General features: G+C 32.6%; 2 protein-coding genes across 4 annotated transcripts in view; both read right to left on the bottom strand.

Annotated features, from left to right (window-relative positions):
- The window catches only part of LOC144547159 (leucine-rich repeat receptor protein kinase HPCA1-like), a 29,029-nt gene extending 9,215 nt beyond the window's left edge, over window positions 1–19,814 (bottom strand). Inside the window, exon 1 of the mRNA XM_078295752.1 lies at window positions 19,703–19,814. The gene's annotated coding sequence lies outside the window, so the exon portion shown is untranslated. The remainder of the gene's footprint in view (window positions 1–19,702) is intronic.
- On the bottom strand, window positions 11,872–19,752 carry LOC144547323 (leucine-rich repeat receptor protein kinase HPCA1-like). 3 transcript variants are annotated; one of them, XM_078295936.1, is made up of 19 exons: window positions 19,615–19,752; window positions 18,994–19,114; window positions 18,826–18,897; window positions 18,544–18,618; window positions 18,368–18,439; window positions 17,829–17,990; window positions 17,650–17,721; window positions 17,270–17,341; window positions 17,125–17,193; window positions 16,407–16,475; window positions 16,232–16,306; window positions 16,008–16,079; window positions 15,785–15,919; window positions 14,343–14,767; window positions 14,100–14,228; window positions 13,845–13,981; window positions 13,414–13,633; window positions 12,921–13,156; window positions 11,872–12,541 (listed from the first exon to the last, which is right to left on the bottom strand). In XM_078295936.1, exons 1-19 carry the CDS (start codon window positions 19,697–19,699, stop codon window positions 12,035–12,037), a joined length of 2,805 nt encoding a protein of 934 aa, XP_078152062.1. In that variant the 5' UTR covers window positions 19,700–19,752; the 3' UTR covers window positions 11,872–12,034. The 3 variants fall into 3 exon arrangements, with proteins under 3 accessions (XP_078152062.1, XP_078152063.1, XP_078152064.1); XM_078295937.1 differs by lacking the exon at window positions 16,407–16,475; XM_078295938.1 differs by lacking the exon at window positions 17,650–17,721.
- Window positions 19,815–27,807: the final 7,993 nt, after the last annotated feature.

Below are 27,807 nucleotides of genomic sequence, written 5' to 3'. Positions count from 1 at the left end.
AATTAATTTAGTTAATTATGGTTTATAGAAAAAATTCTTTGTGATGCTAAAAGCACCGAATTTTTTATTAATATCCAAATTTAATTTTAAATTTCAAAAACTAACCGCATCAGCAGTGTAATTTGAAATATACCCTTTCCGGAAAATTTTTTTCCGGAAACAGAGGTTATTTCCGGAAAAAAATTTTCCGGAACCATGCTATTTCCGGGCAAAATTTTTACGGAAGGAGCCTGTTTCCGTGAAAATTTTTTACGGAAAATACCTGTTTCCGGGAAAATTTTTTACGGAAACATGGCCTCACTACAAATGCAATGGTCCCGCTGGTCTTCCCCATCCCCATCACAATCCATCAGCTCTCCGTTTTTTAAGGTAATTTTTTTTGAATGGTTTAAAATAATGTCCAAATAATTTAGGAAATATCGAATGGTATAGAATAATTTAGAAAATACCAAAATGGTTTAGAATAATTTAGAAAATACCGAAATAGTCTAGAATTGTTTAGAAATTAACGAAATGGTGTAGAATAATTTAGAAATTACCGAAATAGTGTAGAATAATTTAGAAAAATACCGAAAAAGTGTAGAATAACTTAGAAAAATACCCAAATAGTGTAGAATAACTTAGAAAATACCAAAATAGTATAGAATAATTTAGAAAATACCGAAATAGTCTAGAATTGTTTAGAAATTACCGAAATGGTGTAGAATAATTTAAAAAATACCAACATAGTCTAGAATAATTTAGAAAATACCAAATGGTGTAGAAAATTACCTTAGTAATATAGAAAATTGTTCGATTAATTTAATTTTTTTTTAGGAATCTATTTTCCTTTCGGGTCCCTTTCGGAGCTCTGATTGTCTGATCGATCGGATCTGCGATTCAGGTTTTTACATTTGAATTTTTTTTATTTTAATTTAAAATGTAATTAATGAGTTCATTTTAATGGTTTAGAATATTTTCTGATTAATTTAGAAAATACCAAAATGATGTATAATAATTTAGAAAAATACCAAAATAGTGTAGAATAATTTAGAAAATTTCTAAATGGTGTAGAATAATTTAGAAAATACCAAATGGTGTAGAATAATTTAGCAAATACCGAAATAGTCTAGAATTGTTTAGAAATTACCGAAATGGTGTAAAATAATTTAAAAAATATCAAAATAGTTTACAATAATTTAAAAAATACCAAATGGTGTAGAAAATTATCTTAGTAATGTAGAAAATTGTTCGATTAATTTAAATTTTTTTTAGGAATCTCTTTTCCTTTCGGGTCCCTTTCGGAGCTCTGATTGTCTGATCGATCGGATCTGCGATTCAGGCTTTTACATTTGTATTTTTTTATTTTAATTTAAAATGTAATTAATGAGTTCATTTTAATGGTTTAGAATATTGTCTGATTAATTTAGAAAATGCCAAAATGATGTACAATAATTTAGAAAAATACCAAAATAGTGTAGAATAATTTGAAAAAATTTAAGGTGATTTACAATATTGTTCGAATTTTGTAGTATGGCAGACCCAGTACTTAAGCATAGATTTAGCCCCCTGTTGTGGATAGTTCACGGTAATCACAAGATATCTGAGGCGTCTAAGGAGGTAAACATTTACTTATTTTTTTTTCATAACTCTGTAAGTAATCAAATAAATATTGTAATTAATTTTTTTCTTATTGTAGAGTACAGAAATTTTATCCGTGAGACATTATCGGCACAAATGTGAGTATAATGAGAGGTACGCACCGTTTTTAATTCGAATGGGCTTATATCAGCTCGCGACATTGCCCGATATCGCCCTCGATGCGGCCCTCATTCATGGACTTGTCGAGCGGTGGCGTCCAGAGACGCACACTTTTCATCTTCCATTCGGAGAGATGACAGGTATTAACTAATTTAAATAATTTTTTTTTATTCGTTACTGACAAGTCAAATATATTATAGTTTCTCTAGAGGATGTGAGTTGTCTCTGGGGTTTGCCTATTACGGGGGAGCCGATAACGGGATTTACAGACTCGGCGAGTTTTCAAGGCCGACTGTATGAGTTGCTGGGGGTGAAAGATGATGAAGTGAAGGGGTTCATGAAGAAGAGGGGAACTAATACGTACGACATGCTTATCGCCAAAAAAGCTGTCCGTGAGCGCTTCAAAACATTACCAACAGATGCGAACGACGAACAATTGAAATGGTTAGTATTTTTTTATTTACAACCTTATTCGTATTTGACATTTTTAATAATGTACTCACATTTTAAAATTGACGGTTAGGTATGTCTGTGGATTTCTCCTCGACATGCTAGGGAATACCATGTTTGCTGACAGTAGCGGGGACGGAATACCGCTGTGGTATCTCGACATGATTGAAAACTTGGACGAGTCGAGAAAGTACAACTGGGGCGGAGCTGTTCTCGCTTATTTATATAGAAATCTATGCCTCGCATCCAGTCCTTCATGCAAAAGCATGCATGGTCCCACCATGCTTCTGCAACACTGGTCGTGGACCCGATTTCAAATTCACCGGCCGTTACCGGGATCTCAACCGAATTGGGGCGCAGAAACAGAAGATACATGTCCATCATTTGCTGACATGTGGAGAGGCCCACACAATTGGGAAAACTCGTCCCATGGTGCAACCTTCGGTCCAGGTATCCCTCGCGACCAGATTCAGAAACTGACGGATAACATGGTCAATTGGCAGCCATATGCATCTGTTTACCACAACCTTTCGAGAACAACCCGGGCGGACCAGGTACATTGTAATAAAGTCATATTCTTTCTTTCATTTATGTCATCACATTTATAACTTGTACCTAACATTGCAACTCTAAATTTGTCAGCCGTTCTACTTGTACCGCGGTCCTCTTATTTTTTATTGGATTGTTGAGCATCACAATCTTGATCGCTGCATGCGACAGTTCGGAAGATGGCAACAGATAGAGCCACCGCTTCCCCAGGATCCAGTCGAGCACCAAGAGCTGCACAAGTAATATTCGCAAATCATATGTGGTTTACTTATTTTAAAGTACTTATTTACTTATTTACTTATTTATTCTACTAACCTTGTAAACAGGTTGAAATCGGGCTCAAAGAAAAATGCCAACTGGGCGCAAGTGCACCGTCGGCATGTAAACGATGCAACACATTATGCAGATCATGTGTACGAAGTAGGTCGTCCGTGGGATATAAATGACCTCCTAAGATATCGTAAATGGTACCAGGAGACCTGCATGGCATCCGTCTACCTGTTTGGCCAGCACGTGGTGGGGATGGATCGTAATGTTCCAGTTCCAAGAGACGAGCACTCCAAGTCTGGATACATTCCCAGCGGATCGACATTTGTTCGAAATGTAAACATTTCTAACTCTGAATTTTATGATTGATTTATTATATATGATCTATTATACTCTGAATATACGTGCAGGCTTAGCGTAATGTTTGGCCAGCACGTGGTGGGGATGGATCGTAATGTTCCAGTTCCAAGAGACGAGCACTCCAAGTCTGGATACATTCCCAGCGGATTGACATTTGTTCGAAATGTAAACATTTCATACTCTGAATTTTATGATTGATTTATTATATATGATCTATTATACTCTGAATTTTATGATTGATTTATTATATATGATTGATTTATTATACTCTGAATTTTATGATTGACGGGACTGTGGTTGTGACTGATTGGGCTGTCCGATATCATCATCGGAACCCGACGACTCACCGGAGAGCATCTCATCTCCACTCGCCAAACTATCAGAATCAATTGCATCCACAGGTACGTGCGAATAATCGCGTACATGTCTGCGGACCGCACTGGAACTGGGTCGGGATCTCATTGGTATATCCACAGAGTGCCGACCGGTACTAGGTCGGGATCTAACTGGTATTGGGTCTTGATCCACATGATTCTGACTGCTACTGGGTCGGGATATAACTGGTTGATCCACAGAGTTGCTACCGGTACTGGGTCCGGGTCTCATTCTTACATCCACAGAGTACCGACCGGTGCTAGGTCGGGATCTAACTGGTATTGGGTCGGGTTCCACAGGATTCTGACTGGTACTGGGTCGGGATCGAGGTTCAGGAATCTGACTAGTACAGTTCGGTTCCAATTCTACATATAACTCCATAATCTTGAACCTTTGTGAAAAAGACGACACAATTCCTAAAATCATTTCGAATGATTGTTGGTCCATTACCGGTACTAATTGATAGTCACGTTGTCCATCGGTGGACATATTAAACCTGGCTTGAATTTCCAGATTTGCTTGACTAGCATTGTACCCAACAAATTTATAAATCTCATTCTGAAGATAATCAAAATTGTGGTTCATGGTTAGCGGTAATGAGTATTTAGCTCGGGTACTGTAATAGACCCCGTCATCATTATATTGGATTTCCCCTCCAGTATAAATTTTCGCACAAATAGTTGTCATTTTTAATTTCGATTGGTCTGGCAATTTCAAAAATAACAACATATAATTAATTAAAAATTGTGTTGCCATTAGTAAAAATATTCTAGACAATTTTCAATAATTATTCTACACTATTTTGGAATTTCATAAATTAATAGGGCAACATTCTAAACTATATTGGAATTTTTTAAATTATTATAAACCATTTTGGAAGGTTGTAAACAATTCTAAATTTTCTGGACAATATTATGAAAAAAAAAATGGAATGAAGTAATTAATTATAAATTAAATTAAAAATAACATAAAGAAAATAAAATTACCTCAATCGAAAACCGGTCGATCTGACTGTCAGAGCTCCGTAAGGAATCCGAAAAGCAAAAAGTTCCTAAAACAATTCTAAATCATTTCAGAATTAATCAAAATTATTTCAGAATTAATAAAATTATTTTAGAATTAAAAAAACTTTTAAATTTATTCAGCACCATTTTTTATTTTTTTCAATTAATATGACAATATTCAGAATTTAAATAATTTCAAATTAAATAGTTACATATTTAAATAATTACAAATTAAATACTTCTAAATTTAAATTACAAATAAATGAAATTTAAATTATAAATAAATGAAATTGAAATTATAAATTAATGAAATTAAAAATTAATGAAATTAAAATTATAAATTACTTAAATTTAAAATATAAATAAATTAAATTATAAATAATAAATTAATTAAATTTAAACTTACTGTGAGAGATAGAGCGGATGATATGAAAGCGAACCGTAAACACACTGCGAATTTATAACGAAATTTAATGCATTTCCGGAAAAAAAAATTCCGGAAATTCGGCCTGTTTCCGTAAAAAAATTTTCCGGAAACAAATCTTTTCCGAATAAAATATTTCCGGATTTCACCTGTTTCCGGAAAAAAAATTTCCGGAAATGGGGCCTGTTTCCGTTAAAATTTTTCCCGGAAAGGGTATTTTTCGAATTGCAATGCTAAGGCGGTTAGTTTTTGAAATTTAAAATTAAATTTGGATATTAATAAAAAATTCGGCTAAAAGCATCTCCAACAATAATTGTTTATGGATTGCTTATGCTGATGTGTTAATTATTTTTGTAATTGTTGGGTTGTATGACTATTGCTCATTTTCTAAAGATGAGTTGGCCAAATGTTTAATTCTTATTGGTCAAGTGTTTAATTATCAATTGTTTGGTTGATTGTACTAATGTAGGAGTGAATTGTTTAATTTTTAAAATTTTTGTAATTATTATTTAGCAATTAATTTCAATTGCTGGATTGGAGATGCTCTAACAGCTCCAGCGGAGCAAATCTTGTCATTTTCCTCGAGCCCCTTTTTATTTGACTAGATCAGAATCTAGAACCAATTATCAGTCAATTGAATGCAAACTGTGGGATAAAGGAAATCAAATGAATTGATGAGTTTGTAAAGCAAAAGAGAGCAATGAAAGTAACCAAATAAAAAACTTAAAAAGAAAGAAGTAACAAAAAAAAAAACTCTTTATCAAAATATCAAACGTTCCATATTTTATTGTCTTCAATCCCATAAATTGAGCTGTTGAGAATTATGAATGAAATTAAATTTGACTCATCAAATTCTGCGGTGAGTACATATTAATTGAAGCAGACTGATAGCACGATTTAGAGGACCAAATATGTTTCGTTTTGGGAGAATAAATTATGAATTTAAAACTTTTAAAGTCTAGTAAAATGGAGAAAGTTTTAAGTATGTTTGAATTTTCTACATAAAGTTAATAAATATTGGATTCTAACGAATTAGCGGTATCAAGTATCAACTTGATTCAACTTACATAATATATATACCTAACAAACAACCAAGAAGGCTCTTTGAAATATAAAAACATAGAGGAGAGATAGCATGTCACCTCAAAGCCAATGATGTCACAGTATTTTAATAAATAGTTGGAGGAGACTCGATATTCAAATCTGGAGGCAAAACAAATGAATGAGTCAATAATAATTTTAATAAATAAAAAACATTAAAATTAAAAGACAGATATATGAATTTGATAAAACAAAATGACTGAGACTATGATGTTTTGCAATGTAAATTGAGTAGAACTAGGGTGTTCATAAGTTCACCAAGTATCTTTGTGAACTCAATTCTCAAACCTATCGATTGGTTTCAAACGACAAATATAAACTGTTGAAATCATTTTATCTTATGAAGTCTACATGTGAAAATTTTAAAGTTTTTAATTAATTTAGTATAAAGTAAAATTGTCAAAATTAGAAGGTTTATAAATTATTTTTAATGCATTCATTTTTTCGACCACTTGACTCTATACAAAATTATTTTAAAATTTTAAAATTTTCGCATGTAGACACATCACTCTTAAAGTAGAAGGATTTCAACAGTTTGGATTCATCATTTGAAGCTAATCCGATAGATTTTATAGTTGAGTTTACAAAGAAGTTTGATGAACTTAAGAACACCCTAGTTCTAATCATGTAAATTTATTTAGTGTGCTTCGATACAATATGTATCAAATTTGTATCAAGATTTGTGCTGGATGAAAATTCCAGTACATCCAACAATTGTTGTATCAAAACATATTTAGTGTACATTGCAAAACCCCATAGACATACTTCAACAAAACATAGCACAAAAGCTAATAATTCCAATTTTGCTACTGCTAAGCTTTCTAACCGAAACAACCCCTAATCAACAATCTGTGAAATCAGCACATGCATTGCTACATGAATCCTATCAAGCTTTCTAAGTGTTAATTAACATAATTATAAAATAAGGAGAAATATATAATCATTATCCAAGTCAGCAAAAGTAACGATATGCTAATTAATTCCTGGGCACGACCTCATTTTTTCGTATTCTGGTGTTAACTTCCCCCTTTAATTGAATAATTTCCTGTTCATAAATAGGGGACCAAAGGATTAACGGTATATATGCACGGTGATAATTAACTGGGTAAATTATGTGATGGTTTGAATAGTGATAATAATTAACTTAAGTAACGACCATTGAAGTATATTAACAAAAAATATATATAGGAAAAATAAAGAAAGAGAAATAACGTAAAATTGGGTTCATCGGGGGACTAGGAGAAGAAATTCTCACTTTTTTCGAGTACTATTGAGTCTATGAAATAACACCATTTCATGACTATTCAAATTGTTATTAAATTTTTACAATTCAAATAGCAATATTATAAAGTTATTCTCTGTTTTGCCAAAAGAGTCCTATTATTGTGCACTGTTCTCGCGAGTCACTCGTGTTTTAGTTCGCACGAGTTCAAAATAGCAGCGCTATAATATAGAACTATATCGTTCTCCCACGATCCAAACATTGCCATTTATCTCTGTTAATTTAATTTGTAAAGGCAAAACAATCTCCTGATATCATCTTTTAGCCTATCCCGACTAAGCACCTAGAGGTGTAGGAGGTCAGATCTAGTGAAGTAACCCAATCTTTGGGTTTTAAATCTAGACCGTCCGATTCGAATTTATGATAATCTATCCGAAGTGGAGGCACACATCTCGAGAGATAAATTCGAATCATGAAGCAATCTCGAACGACAGATTCAGATTGAGAACAAAAGTTGAGAACAAACGACAGATACAGATTAAGAACAAAAGTGCCCATGTACTTCGGCTTTTGCCTACTCTTTAGTAACAGTTTTGTCTATTTCTGTTGTATGTTAGATAGGGGTGAAAACGGAGCCGGATTTAAACGGAGCGGATACTATTCGGATATCTTTCACAGATCCTGAAAGGAGCATATAAATCCGGTTACAAATTTCACTGATCCAGTTATACAGCGGTATCCCTTACCACCTCAAATCTACTGGTCGAAGCGCTTCAACAGACTGTCCTTATATAGTGTTCCGTCCCTTGCTCTTCTTCTATTGTGGGATTAATAATTATGCACAAATCCGGACGTCGCTGCAGCAGCTTTCCAGCTTCCTTTGTACTGTTTTTTGGGCCAGCCGCAGGCCCATGTAATATTTACATCTTTTATTAACATCAAAAGCCCCACATGCTTTGAAGTTTGTTCCCATTATATAAAATTCTTCTCCATTTCTATATTCTAGAACACCTCCATTTTTTTCATATTTTTCATTTTCTGATATGATTTTCTTCATAAAATTAAATTTGTCAATTAGTATTTGTATTTTAAAGTTGATATGACTCGATTATTCGACAACTATTCGTTTTGCATCCGTATTCGAATCCGTATCCGTGGACTATCCGTTCCGTATCCGTATCCGTTTAAGGCGGATTTGGTTTTGAATTTTGATATCCGTTTACTATCCGTATCCGTATCCGTATTCGTATCCTCTCATTATCCGACGGATGCGGATATGGTATCAGCATTATCCGCTCCGTATCCGCTCTGTTTTCACCCCTAATGTTAGAGCATACTTCTTCAGCCCAATTTATTTTATTTAATATAAATTTAATTCTAACCCTGCCAGATGTCAACCTTTTTATAGAAGGAAGCGACTAATTGTATCAAGCGAGTTTACTCGGTTTTTATCTAAAAGAACTGTCATTTAATTTGTGCGAATACTGTAACATTCTATATTCTATACTGTATACTTAATGACAAATCAGATATAATACATAATTCAAAATTCTACCGACTGAATTATCCAAATAACACCTAAAAATTATGCAAAATTAATTATCTTGCATCAAAATTAAATTTTTTTTCGAAATCATTTTTTTTTTCTAAACTTCTTAAATTTTTTATTTTTAAAGTTTTTTTTCATAATTTTATTTCTTCAATTATTCATATTTATTTACGCATATATATCATGTAAAATAATACATATACTGTAAAACAAATCTATGTATACTATAACTAGAAAATGAATATCCGAAAGTGAAATAATACATGTATACTGTAAAACTGGCACCTGAAAGGCTGAAACTATAAAACTAAGATATACAAATTATAAAAATGGCAGATGTAATTATAAAACAAATCTATGTATACTATAACCAGAAAATGAATATTGAAAAGTGAAATAAAACATGAATACTCTAAAACTGACACCTTAAATTATAAAATTAACACCTTAAATTATAAAACTAACATGTCTCGGTTAATGCGGATCCGAAGGATAGTTTTCTAATTTTGGGTTTCTGGAGAATTATTCTCCTAATTTGAGCTTTTTTATTTTATTTTTTTATTTTTTTTAAATAAAATAGAAAATGTTATGATTTATTCATTTTTTGTATTAAACTATTAGAAATAATTTATATATTTCTTTGAAAATAGATGAAATACTATATAATTTGATTTATTAGAAATACTGCAACAAATAACCCGAATCAACATTTTTCAGGTCAATTTTTTTGCTGTTGTAAGAAAAACTAAAATATTTTTTTTGTGTTATCGAAAAAGATAAAAATAATTTGAATATGAGTTATTGATCCTAGTTCAAAAGTCATTTATAGGTAAATACATAAAATATTGTGGTCAGTCTAATTTAAAAAAAAAAAATTTGCTCAGACAAAAGTTGGACCAAATGATTTCTCATTACCTTTTTTTTTCAAAATGGATACAATTTTTTAGAATTTAAATGTACTAGCAAGAACAATATTTTCTTTATTTACTCAAAAGTGAATTTTGAACCGGAATCAATAATTCAGATTTAAAATATTTTTATTTATTCCCAATAACACAAAAAAATATTGATCCGGGTCATTTGTCGCAATCTTTTTAATAAATCAAATTATATTATATTATATTTATTTTCAAAAAATATATAATATATTTCTAATATTTTAATAAAAAAAATCATTGCATTTTTTATTTTAATTAAAAATAAAAAACTAAAATCTCGGTAATTAATAATTCTCCAAATAGAGAACCTTTGAATCTGGAGAATCATTCTCCGAAAAGTAAGTTAAAATCCGGAGAATTATTCTTCGATTGAGCAGAATCGTAAATAATCCAAAAAAAATGCAGATTGTTGAACTTTAAATTTCTTTGAAATATTAATAAAAATTTCGGATAGTAATTGCCAATGCAAATCTGAACACAATTGTCTCTCTAAAGCTGCTGCTCAGGACATATACGTCAGTATCAGGGCTAAAAGCATCAATTTCAACAAAAGCGTTTGGATTCTAATTAATATGTTACAAGAGGATATACATATAACAGGAGCGCTTCTACTAGAGCCGTTCTAGGTAGTGGTTTGCTTTTACCCGAACGGGTATGACCCGTTTTACCTGACCCGTACCCGTTACCCGAGGTACCTGTACCCGTGCCCGGGTATAGGCGGGTAAACGGGTACACGGGTACGGGTTTGAGACAGACCGGACTCAATGATTCGGGAAAAAACCCGTCCAACCCGTACCCGAAACCCGTCTACCCGCACCCGTTTTACCCGTACCCGCACCCGTTTATCCGACCTACTTTACCCTTTTACCCGTGTACTTTTACCCGTTTACCCGTTTTTTTTAAATTCAAAATTCAAAATTATTTTGCCGCCGAAAAAAATAATATTAAAAACAGAAAAAAAAAACTAAAAAACAGTATTAAAAAAAAAAAAATACCCGTACCCGAGGTACCCGTACCCGTTACCCGGGACGGGCACGGGTTTGAAACGGGTAGGGTACACTTTTTTAAAACCCTACCCGACCTATCCGTACCCGCCTATCCGACTACCCGCCCTACCCGTACCTGCCCTACCCGACTACCCGCCCTACCCGTACCCGAGGTACCTGTACCCTACCCGAATTCAATCCACTAGTTCTAGGATGCAAGCAAGAGTAATTCCCTCACAACCTACTTGGCCATGCCGCTCGCCTTTACGCCATTGATTGAAAAATTAGAGAGGAGATTAGAGGGGTGGAGAAGGAAATTAATCTCTAGAGTCGGGTCGGTTACAACTCGTTAATTCGGTCCTCTTCTCAATCCCCATCTATTACATGGCTTGTTTTAGATTGCTCTTTCTGTGGGAACAAGCTAGTCTGATCATGTTGGGATCCCTCTACTAAATTGGAAATCGGTTTGCCTATGGTTTGCCACCGCTATGTAGCACAGCCGGTAGTGACATAGCTTTTCGAAAGAAAGAGTATAGGATCGAATTCCACTGGAATGGAATTCTGGGTGTGTATTGATCCTACGGCCCTTCATATATTTTTTTTGTTTTTGTTTTTATACCAAGAGAATGAAGCAGCTATTCTAGGATGGCTCGATTGGAATTGTTCGTCTTTTTATTAAGGATATAATGGTCAATTGCTTTTGTACTAAACAAAAAATCATAGATGGAACATTTTTTTTTTGTATTAATTAATCATTTTTTTTAAATTATATGGGTAAATAAGAAGAAGATGAAAGAGTTTAGTAGTAAATTTGATATATACACGAGTTAAGGGAGAAATTAGAAAACCAACATTGTCAAAAAAAAAAAAAAAAAAAAAAAAAACTATAACAAATTTTATAAAACATACAACAATATTTTTCTCATATTGAAAGAACATGCTCTCAATTATATACACAAAAATACTATACTACAAGACTAATCTCGGCTAATCCATGTACAATTCTTACTAAATTATAACACAAGAGACCGACTTTATCTGACAAAAGAGCTGGGGACATGTTCTTTAACTATGAACTGTTTAACTTCCACGATGAAGGAAACCCCCCACTATACTTGAAATCGCTGCTATTAATGTTCCCTTGGCTCCCAGAAGAGGACGAAACATCCATAGAGTACCTTTGAACTGGATTATTTTTATCCCAAATACTCAATCCTGAATTAATTTTGAACCCAGCATATTGCATAATATCCTCTATTTCCTTCACAATATCAGTCATCATGGGTCGCATACTAGCCTCTTCTTCTACACATTGCAATGCCAGATCCATGAAACGGTCTAATCCGACTAGATTTTCATTCTTATTTATTAGAATAGGATCAATCAAGTCTTTTAGGCCCAGGTACTGTTTGTCTTGTTTGTTAAAGGCAGCTCTTACTTCTCTTACAATGTACTTCTGGTCTTTGAATATTGGAGGTTGGGCAGTAAGTAGTTCTAGCAAGACCACACCAAAGCTATACACGTCACTTTTACCGGTGAGTTGCTTGGTTGTGTAGTATTCTGGATCGAGATATCCCTGCATGAGATATAGTTCAGAGTTAATGCCCCTAATGTTTTTTTAATTTTCAAAAATCAATTACATTTGCATCATCCCTAGAACTCAGAAAATTCAATGTAGAATGCAACATGTGTCCAGCGTATCCTTCGAAAAAAGGAAGTACCCTTTAAAATTTTATAATAAACATGGTCAGGTCCCTTTCTGTTGCACCTCAATTATTTTTGTGAATACGAAAGTGGTATTTTCGGTAGTTTAAAAACAAAAAAACAAAACAAGGTGCATGGAGAGATAAGAACCAGCTTTTCAAGGATATAGGAGATACTATTAGGCTCTCGTACTGCAAGAAATCACCAATATTATGACCCTTTTTGCAAAATAATTAGAAAGAAAGATTTACCAGGGTTCCTTTGACATGGGTGGTAATGTGGCCTATTTCACTGTTTGAAACAAACAAAGAGAGGCCAAAATCTGAAACTTTAGCAGTTAAATTCTCGTCTAATAATATATTTGTCGACTTTACATCTCTATGTATAATTGGGGGATTTGCATGGTTATGCAGATAAGCCAAGCCTGTTGCTGAATCAACAGCTATTTTAAGTCTCTTGCTCCAATTTAATTGTATGCCACTTGCTCCTGAAAAGAACAAAAAGAAAAGATAATAGTATCGCCTTCCTTCTTCTCATATTACCAAGGCATGGCTTTCAAACTAATTTCTTAATTGCAACCTAAAGTTGTCTGCCACTATTTTTCAGAATTGGAGATTTCACTGTTTCCTTTGGCCAGTATCTGTTGTAAAGCTCAACGTTATTCAGTTTCCAACACTTATTTTACCATTTTAGTCAGAATTAAGATTTTTAGTTGTTCTCAAATGCTCATAATTTGTATCGTACCTGAAAGGGAATCTCTGAGAGTTCCATTGCAAATATATTCGTAGACAAGCATTCTCTCTCCCTTCTCAAAGCAAAAACCAACAAGCCCCACAAGGTTTTTGTGGTGAACACGGGAGAGTAGCTCGATTTCAGTTTTAAACTCAAGACCACCTTGCATTGAACCTTCTTTTGACCTCTTTATTGCAACTAGTTGTTTGTCTGGAAGCATTCCTCTATACACCTGTTTAGTGTATAGAAAAACAGATTTTAGAATAACAGGATTGGAAAAATGGTTTCTTTGTTGTTCATGTATGATATTTTGGGGTATTGCATGGGAAAATAAAAATTATTTGAATAACAGTAAAAAAAAAAAAAAAAGTGAACATATAAAGGCTGTTCAACAAACTACAACCTGCAAATGTTTTCTAAATTAGCCTCAAAATTGGATTTACCTTTCCATAACCCCCAGATCCAATAATATTTATTTCTTTGAAGCTGTTGGTATACATCTTTAGTTCATCATAGGCGAAGGCTTTTGCTCCACTTAATTTTGGTGCTTCCCCACTTTCTTCCCCTGAGTTCCATGAGGCTGAAATGTCCAAAATAAAGATAAACAAATTAGTTCCTTGTCTTTCAACTAGAGTAAATTTTCTGGAATAAGAAAATATAGGTGGGGAATGAAAATCCAAATTTGAATAAGCCATTACCAAATGGGTCATTCCTGAGTTTTTCTCTTTGTGCTTGTTTCATTTTCTGAACCAGACAAAAGCCCAATAAAACTAGCAGAACCGCAAGGAGAGCACAACCAATGGCTATACCAATTATGTACCGCCTTTCTGTTAACACACAGTTAGTTAAAATTGTATATTAGTATAACGCAAATAAAACCATAGACAATTATTCTTGCCAGTTTGAACATAATTGTTCTAAGATGTATAAAATTTGGATACCTCTTGAAGAAATATGGTATGGAGAGGCAGTGGAATAATATGGTCCATATTGCTCTGGAGGTGAATAATCCTGAGTATTCAAGTCGAAGCAATTTATTACCACACTTTGGTTGAAGTAACTCTGGCCAACAGGACAGATATTGATTTGGACCCAGAAGTAAGTGTTGTCATCAAAAAAATAATTTTGGATGTACAAATTGTTGGGTGTACAGGTCTTGAGTTTGCTGGTGAGGCTATCTTTAAGTACTGCGATGTGATCATCAGATGCGTCACTGAAAAAGGGCGCCCTAAAAACTAAAAAACCTTTAAATGGATTTGAACAGTTGCTCAGAATGAGAGATTTTATGGTTGGGTTTTGAAGCACGTCTAGGCAGTAGACTGTATTTGAGAGATGTGTCTTGTTACATACTGGATTTCCCATAAGCCTGAAAGTTACAAAAACCTCATTAATTGAGAAAATAAAGTATATTAGATTGGTTCTTAGCCAGTTCCATTTTTGGATGGAAAAAAAATTTGAGGTTACGATTCATAATCTTTTCAATTTTTCCAATTTTTATTCCAGCAACATTTTTAAGTTAAAAAATCGAATTGTGGATTAATAGGGAATTAATTGTATTTCAGTGAACTACATCCTCACCAATAATTCAATTCCATACTGTGTTTACTAGCTAGGAATTTATACATCTTTAATGAAAAATGATGGTGCTGACCAAAATGATACAAATCAGAATGCTGAAGGCCCATAGTGTGAATCAGGGGCGGAACTAGAAAATCTTAATAGGGGAACTAACAATTAAAATACAAAAATTGTAACCAGTGAAAATTGAACCCAAACTTTTTCCAACACTACATAAGCTCTTACCACTATATTAAAGTTAACATGTGATCATTTATGAGGAGGACTGGACTATATAAAATGTTTCAAAAAAATAAAATTCAATTAAATCTTAGTATATATAACTAATATTTTAAAATAATAGGGGTGGCTTAGCCACCTTTTGATTGGCTTAAGATCCTAGTGTGAACTGTGTGAGGCTGATTAAAAACAGGACTTATGAAAAAGTACTACTGCTTATCAATATTTACTACATTTGGTATTTGCAAAAAGCACCATATTGTGCAAGAGCAGGAAGTAGATTTTACCCCTACGTGCCCTTTAATAAAATACCAATTTTAGTATCCTCCAATTCTTATATTCTCTCTTATTGTATGACTCCTGGTTTCTCTAAAACTTTAACCCTACCAACATATTTTACAAGAAGGGAAATTGAAGTAATTCATAATTTTGTACCAAAAATAACAGAAGTCTTAAATTCTCCTTGGGAAATAAACACAATATGAAAAAAAAAATAATGTGGCAAATGCAGATTTCTCACATTAAAATGAGTTATGTTCAAGTATAAATAATCAATGTTTTCTGTAAAATAGAGAGAGATTTTTACTTTAGAGTGTTGTTGTAGCTGGTAGAAAGTGTTACTGAGGTTATATAATTGTGTTCCAGGTTCACCGTATCGAGTGAATTGGTCACATTATTCCCCATATCCATTGTACCATTTAACGAATTACTCCTTAAGTTCCTGAAAAAATAAAATAAACAGTCGATCATTTTTCCAGACGAATGTCCAGGTGTCTTTAATTGAGAGTGAAAGTTTGGAAGAAACTTACAATTCTTGTAGATGTGTAAAGCTAAATAGCTCTTGAGGGATTTGACCATAAAGCTGTCCAGACTCTATTGCCCTGTATATTATTTATTGAAATATGCATCTCAGCTCAGCCAATCTCTAGTTTGCACACAAACACAGGGAGGTGAAGGGGGAGGGTGGAGGAGAGAATGGAGAAGAAAGGAATAAGAGATAGAGAGAGAGAGAGAGAGGTTTTGATTGGCTTACAGAGTTCGTAAATTTTGCAACTTAGAAAGCCATGCAGGAGCTTCAGACCGTTCAAATTGGTTGTTACTCAGATCACTATAGGAATGATAAAATATAACAAGTTACTCCGTAGGTATTAAGTAAAGCAAATGTATTTGAATAACACTGTTGGTACGTAGAATTCTATTGTCCTTACAGGAATTGGAGGGCAGTCAGTGTAGTCAGATTTGGAAGAGGTCCTGTTAGACTGTTGTTTGCCAGATTTCTGAAAGCCATTCAAACAAGGAGAATTATTATGTACTGTGTATTAAAAAATTACATGCAAAGAGGGGTTATCACTCAGGTTCTTGTGATTAATTAAGAAATTACCTAATTTAATTTACGATGCTTTATTTTAAATTTGACTTTTTCCTCACTCAAGGTTTGATGGACTAACAACAACTCTCTCTCTCTATATATATATAAGGAGGGTTCAAATGCCCCATTGTTTTATGCTCCAATCGTACCCCAACAACTTTATCTTCAATTTCAAAATCCAAACAAAAGATTCAAACTACTCAACATGATATCCACATTAAAATGTGCTTAGAGATCAAATGCTACATTTTATGGAAAAAATTTACTATTTTTTAAGATAGGTACAAAATCAATGTTTTTCAGAAAAATTGTGAACCATCTAAAAAGAGTGATTTTATACCTATCTTAAAAAATAGTAAAATAATTTCAAAATATGTAAAACATGACATAAAACAATATCACTGTTTTCAAAATATTTTAAACCATCCAAAACAATAATTTTGTACCTATCTAAAAAATAGACACAAGTAGAAATCAACATAATTAGATATATTCATGATTTTTTTAACTGGTAGAGCAATCCTGTTTTCACTATATAGTTATTGAATTTTACTTACAGAAAGTCGAGCTTTGTAAGGTTGCTGATGGAAGGAACTGGTCCTGTGAGATGGTTGTTATCAAGGCGACTGCAACAGACGAGAAATGTTAAATTAAAATGTTCAAAAAGATTCTAAAAAATAAATTACAAAGTGGAGTACTTACATAACCTTAAGAGCTCGAACAAGTCCAATGGAATTCGGGATTGGCCCCACTAATTGGTTTCTGTCAACAAGTCTATACATAAGACAGAAGGAAAGAAGATCAGTAATGCACTAAAAAGTACTAGAAAAAATCATTCTTCTTTATTTTTTATTTTTCCTTTTGGCAAAAATTCCAAACAGACAGCAAGGTTATTACAGTAAACTGCAAATCAAATAAAAGATAACTTGATCCAAAGTACCAACATCCTAACTTCCATGAGTTCTCATTTTATATGCAATTTTAAGGAATCCTCCAGGACACTTTATTTAGGTATGCATGCTACTTAAAATAATTCACTTACAAGGAAAGAAAATACTGAAAAGAATGATTTATCATCTTACAAGTGTTTTAGCCTCATATTAGCACTGAAAATATCTGGAATTTCACCCGTGAAGTTATTCTGGTTGAGATGGCTAAAATCACACAAAAAGAGAGATTATAAGTGGAAAAGAAAAGAAAAGAAGAAACATGGGACCAATTTCATGATAACATAATGAATATTCAAACAAAGGAGACTAACAAGTGTTCTGCTTTGAGAAGCTGATCCAAGCCCGAGCCATGTTTTGTTGAGATAGGGAGCGGCCCACTTAGTTGATTGTCAGCCAGGTCTAACCATGTCAATTCGGAAAGTTTACCCAATGAAGGGGGAAATCTTCCAGTAAATTTGTTCACATTCAAAGCCCTTGAGTAATATGAGAAGGAAATACACTGTTAAAACAATTGTTCACAGGTAATAGAAAGAAAAGTTAAATCCGTAATTTCTCCTCCTTACAATCTCTTCAAGAAATCCAAATTGAACTGCAAAGGGTGATAGTTTTAGGCTTCATACCACTCTCTTGAAAAGAATCCCAAAATTACCCCTCGTCTTGGTTCTATTTGTAATTTTTGTTTCTTTGCATTGAGAAAATAGATAGTTCAGGTTCTTCTCAAAAGGTGTTTATTTTTGTAGGATTATAAAAGCCTTCTCAGTGGAAAGAAAATGAAAGATTAATTGTGAATATCCCAAAGACAAAATGATAGATTAATTGTGAAAATTGAAGAAAGAAATATAATCCATACAGGTAGGTGAGATTTGCTAGATTTCCTATTTCATCTGGGATTGCGCCAGAGAAACTGCAATTGACTAATCTCCTACAAAATAGTTAAATGGAAAAATCAGTTGATAAAATTCAAACCTGTGGTGAATAAACTAGTTAACAAATATTTCAGACAAAAGTTGGATTATTAGAACTTACAGACTAGTTAGGTGAATCAAGTTACCGAGAGTCGCAGGAAGTGTACCCCCAAGTTTCCCGTTTGATGAAAGGTCCCTGCATTTCAATACATCTATTAGCTCCAAATCCATTTTTACATTCCTTTTACATACTTTTTGCATATATGAACAGTCAGTGATAGTTTAAGCCATTCCTCAAAATGTCTAGCCAATATTTGCTTGCAATTGCATAATAAAGATGAATACAAATATGAACGTATTTTAGTAGACTTTTGAGTTGTGATAACTAAATAAGAATACTTACAGTCGCTGGAGTTGTGTTAGATTGCCAATTTTCTCGCTTAGGGTTCCTTCAATATTCACGTTAAACAGAACTCTGGATCATTACAAATAGACAACAAGTTGATTATTAAAGTGATAAACGTGAGAATTTTCTTTAATTAAACAAAAAAAAAAAAATAGTTACACGTACAATTCAGTAACTCTGGAATTATTGCAAACTATTCCTACCCAGCCATCTCCACATGGATCAGAGTTCTTCCAGTTAATCGGTACATTCTTCCATTGCTTCTTCAAAGAATTTAGTGTGGCAACTGACATAAAAATTGAAAAGCATATAATAACACAGAAGACAATTATAAATATTAAGTTATATTAACATGAAATTTCAAATTTAATAACTCACACCAAGCATTGGATCATATTCAGGTTAGGAATGCGCATAATCCCAGTACACATATATCGGTTCAATACATGTGTTTTTTTTTTTTTTTTTGTCTTTTCTTTTCTAATTTTATTTGGTTTCTTTTCCTGGTATATATGGTACCGATCAGGTTTAGTACCAACATGGATACACAGTAGAGTTTGAATCAATCTACCCTATAATGGGTGAAAGGAAATCTCAGTAAAAAAAAAAAAAAAAAAAAATCTTAAAGTCAGCTCATTTGGACAACTCAACAAAATGTGGCGTGCCTGTGTGCTGTGTCTAACAAAACACAACAAACACCCAGTAAAAATTATCTAACAAAGGCAAAATGAAAAAAAAGAAAAAAAAAAGAGGGAAAGTAAAGAAAATAGAAGGATGATTAAGTACCATCTGCTGAATATGTATAGGAATAACCAGGAGGAACAACAGCTATGCATAAAAGCAAGAAGAGAAGCAACTCTCTTCGTGGCATAACTTTTATCTTGAAATTTGAGAAAAGCTCTGTCTTTTCAGTTTAATTTTAGCACAAACAGAGAAGGTGAACTGCTCTCGCTAGGACCTAATCATGAGTTCCCATTTATTTAGATTTTCCCACAAGACTTGGGGGGTCAATGGGTACGATATGGATCGGGTGGAAATATTTTCATACCCGTATCCGTTATGATAACGAAAAAGAATCTTTACCCTTATCCGCCTTTTTGAATACGGTACAGATAGGGTAAACGGATAAAAAAATGTCATTAACATTTCGATTTGGACTTTCGATAAAATATTTTCAAAATAAGAAAAAAATAATGAATACAACTAATTTGTATTCTGAAAATTTAATAAATACAAAATATATATCTATATATATAATTTGTATCATGTATCATCTTCATACAAATATATATCTATATATATAATTTTATTTTTAAAAATTATTTTATACGAAAACGGGTAAGATAACAGAAAAAAAATTATAATCCTTATCCATATCCGATTAGCTAACGGAAAAAAAATCTTATCCTTATCCAAAAACACGATACGATACGGGTCGGATAAACGGATAAAAGGGTGTCATTGACACCCCTACACAAGACGATATGAAGATTTTAGTCTTTGTTACAGGTGTGAACAAAACTTAAAACAGAGCCATCTACTAGTATTGCAAGTTGGCAACATGTTTCAATCAAAAAAAAAAAGTTGGCAACATGTCCCATCAAGTTGGTCTTAATTGGAAAAGTCTTCTTTCGTTTTTTTTTTTAAACAAAAATGGAAAAGTCGGAGAAATTCAGTCGGCTTGCATGGCCTTTTTTTTTTTTTTTTTGTGTGTGTGGCAGACTAATTTATGGTTAATCATGTACCTAAGTCCTTCGTTGCGGCTCCTCTAGGTAAGTACTAGGTAGTAATGTAGTATGGAACTTATTAAGGGAAAATGTACAATTTGTACATTTCCCCACTTATTAAACGGTCCAAGTAAATCTGAATTGCTTTAGACTTTAGTTTGAAGATTATCATAGAATGTCTTATTTGAAATAAACAGTTCATTTTCGATAAAAAAAAAAGAAAAGAAAAAAAAAACTATACATTAAACGTTCTCAATACAGTTTAAAAAACATTATTTAAGATTCTAAAATATAAGTTGCTTTAAAAGAACTCAAAATGATAAGGGACGTAGGAGTTAAAATATAGGTTAATTTAAATTAATCATGCGAAAATAAAAATAAAAAACTTAAAGGGCCTGTAATTTTTTTTCAATAAAAAGTTTAAAAATAGATATTTTAACAGTTAAAAATATTATAAGATTTGGTTTGAACTTTTTTTATAATAAAATAATATGAGTTTAAAAGATCACATTTTTAAATATAGTATAGTGGATAGATTTTAAGAAGCTTAAAAAGTATGAAATCTGCAGCATCCATTCAATTTCAAAGAGTTAAGTAGCCACATAAGCCGCCGTACCTGGAAGTGCCACATAGTCCGATAATATTGTAACTTCGTCGAGGGAGCAGATCACATTGATTACACATTGTAGCTTCCTCATTTTGATTTTCTTTAATGGATCTCTCATTAAATATTTAATAATTTAATATAAAACTTATTATGTCAATTGCAAAAAAAATAATTTACTGTTAAAATCCAATTTGATTCTTTATTTAAAGCTCATATAAATTAAAAAAAAAAAAAACAGCAAATGTTGCATAGCATACCGCTATTACCACTATAGCATCCGTAGCTCAAATAGCGCGTTTAGGGTCCAAAAACGCTATAGCAACTTAAGACTTGCTTACATAGCAGGAATAATTTGACTTCTAATTTGAAAAAAAAAAATTAATTTAATAATAATTTTTTCATGTTTTTTTTTACTTTATACCAACTTAAGACTTGTTTACATAAAAATAAAAATGAACGAGATAAATAATAGCGGCCAGAAAAAAAAGTTGGAACAGATGAATCAGCGCAGTCAACGTTGACCGCAATGATTCATTTCTTTCTCTCTTTTTTTCTTTTTTTTTTGAAAGCTTGACTGATGCAGTCAAGACTATATTAAAACAAAATCCCTTCAATATTACATGATTTGATTAATCCCTCATATAGCAGGGGCCCCTCACTACCCTTCAGCTTACCCCTTGTAGACAAATTAATTATAATACAATGATTCATTTCAGCCGTGCAATTTTTCAACATCTTTTTAAAATGATACCACCAATTTAATTTACAACTTTTTAATGCTATGAATGAATAAAAGAATATTTGAGCTCCCCTTTTCTTAAGAAAAGGAGCACCCTTCTATTCTTCCGTCCGAGTCGTTCAAAATCAATTATACGGTTTCAATTACTTTTGAACGGTTCCAATGACCCAGTCAAATTACATAAAATATTACAAGTAAAACTAGGGTGTTCTTAAACTCACCAAGGTGTTTGGTGAGTTTAATTCTAAAACCTATTATATCGGTTTTAAACAACAAATCTAAACAGTTGAAATCCATCTACTTCACAAATAATGAATTTGCATGCAAAAATTTTAAGTTTTCGAATTATTTTAGTAGAAAGTCAAGCGGTCAAAATTAGAAGGTTTATAAATTAATTTTAGTGCATTCATTTTTTTAACACTTTTTGACCACTTAAATTTATCCAAAATTAATTCGAAATTCTAAAAACTTTACATGTAAATTCATCACTCGTGAAGTAAATCGGTTTCAACGGTTTAAATTTATTGCTTGAAGCTAATTTAATATATTTTATTGTTAATCTCACCAAACACCTTAGTGAACTTAAGAACACCCTAGTTCTACTCAAATATTACATCAGATAGTTTCATTCCTTCACTATCACAATTGCCTTTTGCGCCACTTCTCTTTAGGGTCATGTTTGGTTGTGGAGTAAGAGGTGGAGTAAATCCCTTACTCCACGCTTAAGGAGCCAAACGAGGAGTAACATAGGCGGTTTAAGATGAAGTAAGATTTGAGCTAAACCGGAATAACTTATACCATTTAGAGAGGTGGTTTAGCTTACTCCACCAAACATGATTAACTTACTCCGGTTTAGCTTGGAGTAGGAAATTTAATCCGGTTTAACTTTACTCCACAACCAAACATGACCTAGATCTTTTGTGGCTCAGGTTAACAAAACCCTTCATAATTTCTGGCGGCACCTCATGAAGTATAAGTCGCTTTGCAACATGCTCTACTTGCTTTTAATTATTAAATTAGGAATGATCCGATAATTATAAGTGTCTGTTTACAAAATGGGATAAACTCCTTTAGTATTTTTGTTTCTACTTCATTATTATTATACTAATTAGTAATTACTGTTAGTATACTTACTTTTTTATGAGAATCCCTTGCATTAATTCCATTTTGTAGCTATGTAATATTTTCAAACAAGCGTATTTGGTCTTGTAGTAAAGGCTATGTTTTACGTATGAGAAGTTGCAGGTTCAAAATCTGAATGAAAAAATTCTTTGTAGATATTAAATTGTTAGATAGCTTGATCTTTATCCTTTACTAAAAAAAAAAACATTTTTAAGCAATCACAACAAAAAAAATCTAAGCTTGTAAATAATTAAAAAAAAAAAGAAAATCAAATTGATAAGAGACTAGTGATTCATTTCTCTTTACTTTTATGCGGTAAAATTTGGGTTTACTAGTAGTAAAATAAATATATAGAAGCTAAGAAAAGAAAGATCAATAAAAGAAGTTGTGAGAATCAGTCTTTAGTTTAGTGTGACAAAGACAATGTTATATGTATAGCAGGTTGTAAGTTCAAAATCTAAATGAAAAAATTCCTTGTGGATATTAAATAATTGAGTGACTTAATCGCCAACCTTTACTATAATAATATATGAATATATGAAAGTCCTATATTTGGATTTGAATTTTTTTCAACGAAATAAATTAATAGATATATTAACAGTTAAAAATGTTAGTTTGTAATAATCTAGAAGTCAATAATACGATAATTTATCATAAAGCTTTGTTCATGAATTGAATGTTTATTTATATATCATTTTGTTGCCTTGAGTATTATTGAATTTATGGATCATTTCGAGTTCATGACTGAAATTGTGAAACTCCGTAATATAGATGATATATACTCTTAAAAGGTCACTGACCAAGGTAATTAGCAGGAACACTAATTACCGCGATAAGGTTAGTATGTGGATTAAAAGATGGTTAAGTTTTACAAACCACCTGACACGAGATGTTATTTTAATCACATAGATACATGTTCTAGAAACATGGTATTTGACAGACCCCGAATGAAACATTAAATAGAATTGTGTTCGTGTCATTTATGTTTTCATTCAGTGTCACGTTCTACAGTATGAGGTATTTATCGTTCTCACTGAGAAATATGTATGTGTGATTGTTATCCACCGCTGTCCGTAAAAAGCAGTCATAACGGTAGCTTTTCCATATGTATAGCTTAGCTGAGGAAGTGATAGTTTACCAAGAATACTATTTGTCCCTCGTATCTCTATACGAGCTATAGCATCACTGGGCCCCTTGATAGAGTAAGATTATCTGCTAGCGGTATAATTACAAGAGTAATTATATTTGATAATCTGCTCAAGATCAAGAAAAGATTAAGTTAGCAAGGATGACACACATCTATCTTGAAACTAATCTGATAGCTATGAGACAGAAGAACAGACACAAGTAAATTGTTTACTGGATCGTGATATTGTACAGTACAGCATCATCTGTGTAATTGGATGGTCATGATGTGTTGCCAGACGCCACCCATGATTATAGAAGTTAAAACGGTTTTAACTCTATTTACCAACATAACACAGATCCTATTGGGTCACACCATATAGGAGTTAATCAGAGAATCTTATTTTGATTGATTATAAATTGGTTATGATCAATGATAAGATGGTTATAATTAATTATACATGTTATAATTAAATTATAAATGTTATGTAAAAATAACAAGCAAAAACATTGGTTAATTTATAAACGTGTATGACACGTTGTATAAAAGTTAACCGGTTAATTTATAAATGTGCAGGACACATTGTATAAATTACCGAAACAACAACCGCAAGAAAAATATATATAATTGTTCAGAATAATTATACGAATATTATTTGTATTCGGGCCGAGGGCATTCGGGTCTTTTCATATTCGTCTTATCCGCATGACATGTCATCGATCCTATCCAGATGACACGTCATCGATACCGAAACAAACAACCGCAGAAAAATATATATAATTGTTCAGAATAATTATACAAACATTATTTGTGTTCGGGCCGAGGGCATTCGGGTCTTTTCAGATTCGTGCTTATCCGCATGACATGTCATCGATCCTATCCAGATGACACGTCATCGATCTTATCCACATGACATGTCATCCTTATCCTGTCAATGGCATATCTTGTAAATAGGCCAAACTTGGAGGGCATTTTGGTCTTTTGCAACCGAATCTAAACACTATAAATAGGGGTGGAGGGGTAGAGAGAAAAATATATATATATGCACATTCACATGTATCTTTTCGTGCAGAAACGAATCGGTATTTTCTCTCTTTCTCGGTTTCTCTCCCAAATAGTGTTTCGGTTGAGAAAAGAAAGTTATACGTAGTTGACGTATAATCTTGCGGGTTGTTGTGGAGTATATTTACGGGATCGATGAATAGTGTTTTACCGAATTTAGCGGTATGTCAGTTTTGCATATTGATGAAACTGAGCAACCGAAAATTCGTGTTTACGGGTTTTCGTCTTATTCTCGTGAATAGTGTTTTTGCAGAATTCTGCGGTTTACGGTATTTCTGGCAGAAGAAACAAACCGCTCTCTGGTTAGTCCTGGTGGATAACCGATAGAGGTATCACACGTGTGATACTCCGAGTCGATTCCTTCCCTGGTGAGGCTCTACTCGCTCGGTCTGCATTCCAACTGTGATTTGGAAACAAGGTATAAATATGTTATATTAATCTATTTAATTGGTAAGTAGATTAAAGTTTTAGAAATCAATCATGGAGTAGATCTGTAAAAGGATTAAATTGGGTTTTGATGCCAAAGGAATACTGAAGGTGGACCGCCTTGGAAAGTTTCCTGACATACCCCGTTTAATCCTAAGCTTAAGTTGGTCGTAGAAATTTTTGTTCTACGGTCATTCCGCACCTTAAGCCTAAAACGGGTTTCCGGTTAGCACCGCGTAAACCCCAACAAAAAATTCTTAAATTGTTTTGTCTCATAAAGACATTTAAGAAACAGGGTGTTCAAAGGGTGATAAGCACTGTGTGATGCTAATCAATTCATACTGTACATTAATTGCTCTTTAATGAAGGAGTGAAGTCTTTCTTTCCATTGTAATTTTTTCTCCATTACTTAAAAATGGAAGCCTCCATTATCATCTTAAATGCTATATTCCATTCCAGTAGGATAAAATCAACTGGTTTGTTTAAAAATATAAAATTGAAAATAACATAGTTTAATATAAATAATAACCTTCTTCATAAAAATATAAGTAAATAACAATTTTAGTTTCATGAGTTAATGAATTTTTTATGCAATATTACAAAAAAATTTCTATTATAAATAAATTAATCTCTGTAATTAATAATTACAAGTATTAATAATTAAATTTGTCTATAATAGAAGAAATCTTTATAATCATACAACAAATTTATTATTAACGAAATTAAATTGTTATATACTGCATATTAAAGAAAGAACAATAAATGCCTTCATTTGTAAGAAAAATTGAGATTCAAATAACATGTTGTAGGCTGAATTTAGATTCAGAAAAACAATTGAATTTCTTATTTGTGTAACGACGTTCTGTAAAAATGGAAATACTTATTATTATATTAACCTCTTTGAACAAAGATAATCCAAAGAACTTTGGATAAGTTCCACACCCTAAGAAACATGTGTTTTAAAGGATTTGGAATTTTGAAATTTGAATGCAACTTGCATATATAGCATGCATTTGACGAGACGTACTGGTAGACAAGTCACCATCTATACCTTGAAAGTCCTTATAATTAAGAAAACTGAACATGTGTTTATAACAAGCGATATTTTGAATTTTAAAGATATGTAATTTGACTGGGTCATCGGAGCACAAGGTACGTAGTTCAATTGTACAATTTAGATTAATGTACGTAATTTATTTATGTGCACGTGTTTTTTTTTTCTTTTTCTTTAAAGAAGTGACAAGTACACCGATTTTCATTACAATAAAAATTAACCAAACAAAACAAATATACGAGATCCATTGGTACCACCTCTCTGGATCAGTTGCACAAGTATATATCAAACAAAACAGGTACCTAGCAAGTACCACCAACGTGTTTAAGATTATTATTTTGGTCCATTTTTGTTGTTTAAACTTCTATACGTTGACGCGGTGGGTATTTGACGCAAAGCGGTCCCGATACGATTTTGCCCGTTAAACTCACGTACCGGTTTAGTAGTAAATAGAGGAGAAAATAGAGATAAACACTCAAGTCACAAGTAAAACACACAATAAACTTTTATATTCCATATTCAACTTCCTACTCCAACGGAAGTTCAAGTACATATATAAAGTAAAACAAAATTAAATGGTTTCATAGGAAATGCAAACTTTTAAATACTATTAATTCTAATTTTTAGTAAAACAATAAACGTTTAATGCTTATCAAATCCATGCAGTCAAAGCAATAAAATTTCACTCCTTGGAAGACCGTCCATGCACCATGCAGTCAAAGTATTAAATATGATCTCCTTAGAGGACCACCCTTATGCAAACATCCATGCAGTCAAAGAAATTCTTCAATTTTAATAAAACCCCGTGCCATTAAAGATTAGCCCTTGATCGGATTGGATTTGATGTGGCCATCGTTTACGCACCGCGTCAGTATTGAAGACATATCTGATTCAAATTCGGATGTAGACGACGGTCATAACAAATCCAGACAGATCAAGAAAATATATATTCAACTTGAAATATGATCCACAAATTCAATAGCTTGGGCCGAACTTTGAAGGAATTAATTCTACAAGTTACTGGATAATTATTTTTTATCAAGATATATACATGCACGGGTGGCCTTGTAGGTGTCTTGAGTCAATTGAATTGATTTCCTTTGACCGCTTGGGATC

The sequence above is a fragment of the Carex rostrata genome, chromosome 31 (genome assembly GCF_964058835.1).
Source record: "Carex rostrata chromosome 31, lpCarRost1.2, whole genome shotgun sequence".
NCBI lineage: Eukaryota > Viridiplantae > Streptophyta > Magnoliopsida > Poales > Cyperaceae > Carex > Carex rostrata.
The sequence above is the reverse complement of the archived record's forward strand: the minus strand, read 5'-3'. Positions and strand labels throughout refer to the sequence as shown.

What these genes read in the sequence shown, in the direction of transcription:
- LOC144547323 (XM_078295936.1), bottom strand. Translation starts at nt 19,699, where the DNA reads ATGCCACGAAGAGAGTTGCTTCTCTTCTTGCTTTTATGCATAGCTGTT. An exon ending in AATTCCAGAGTTACTGAATT is followed by an intron (nt 18,898 to 18,993) that starts GTACGTGTAACT and finishes GTAATGATCCAG; the next exon opens with AGTTCTGTTTAACGTGAATA. An exon ending in ACTCAGGAATGACCCATTTG is followed by an intron (nt 13,982 to 14,099) that starts GTAATGGCTTAT and finishes TGGACATTTCAG; the next exon opens with CCTCATGGAACTCAGGGGAA.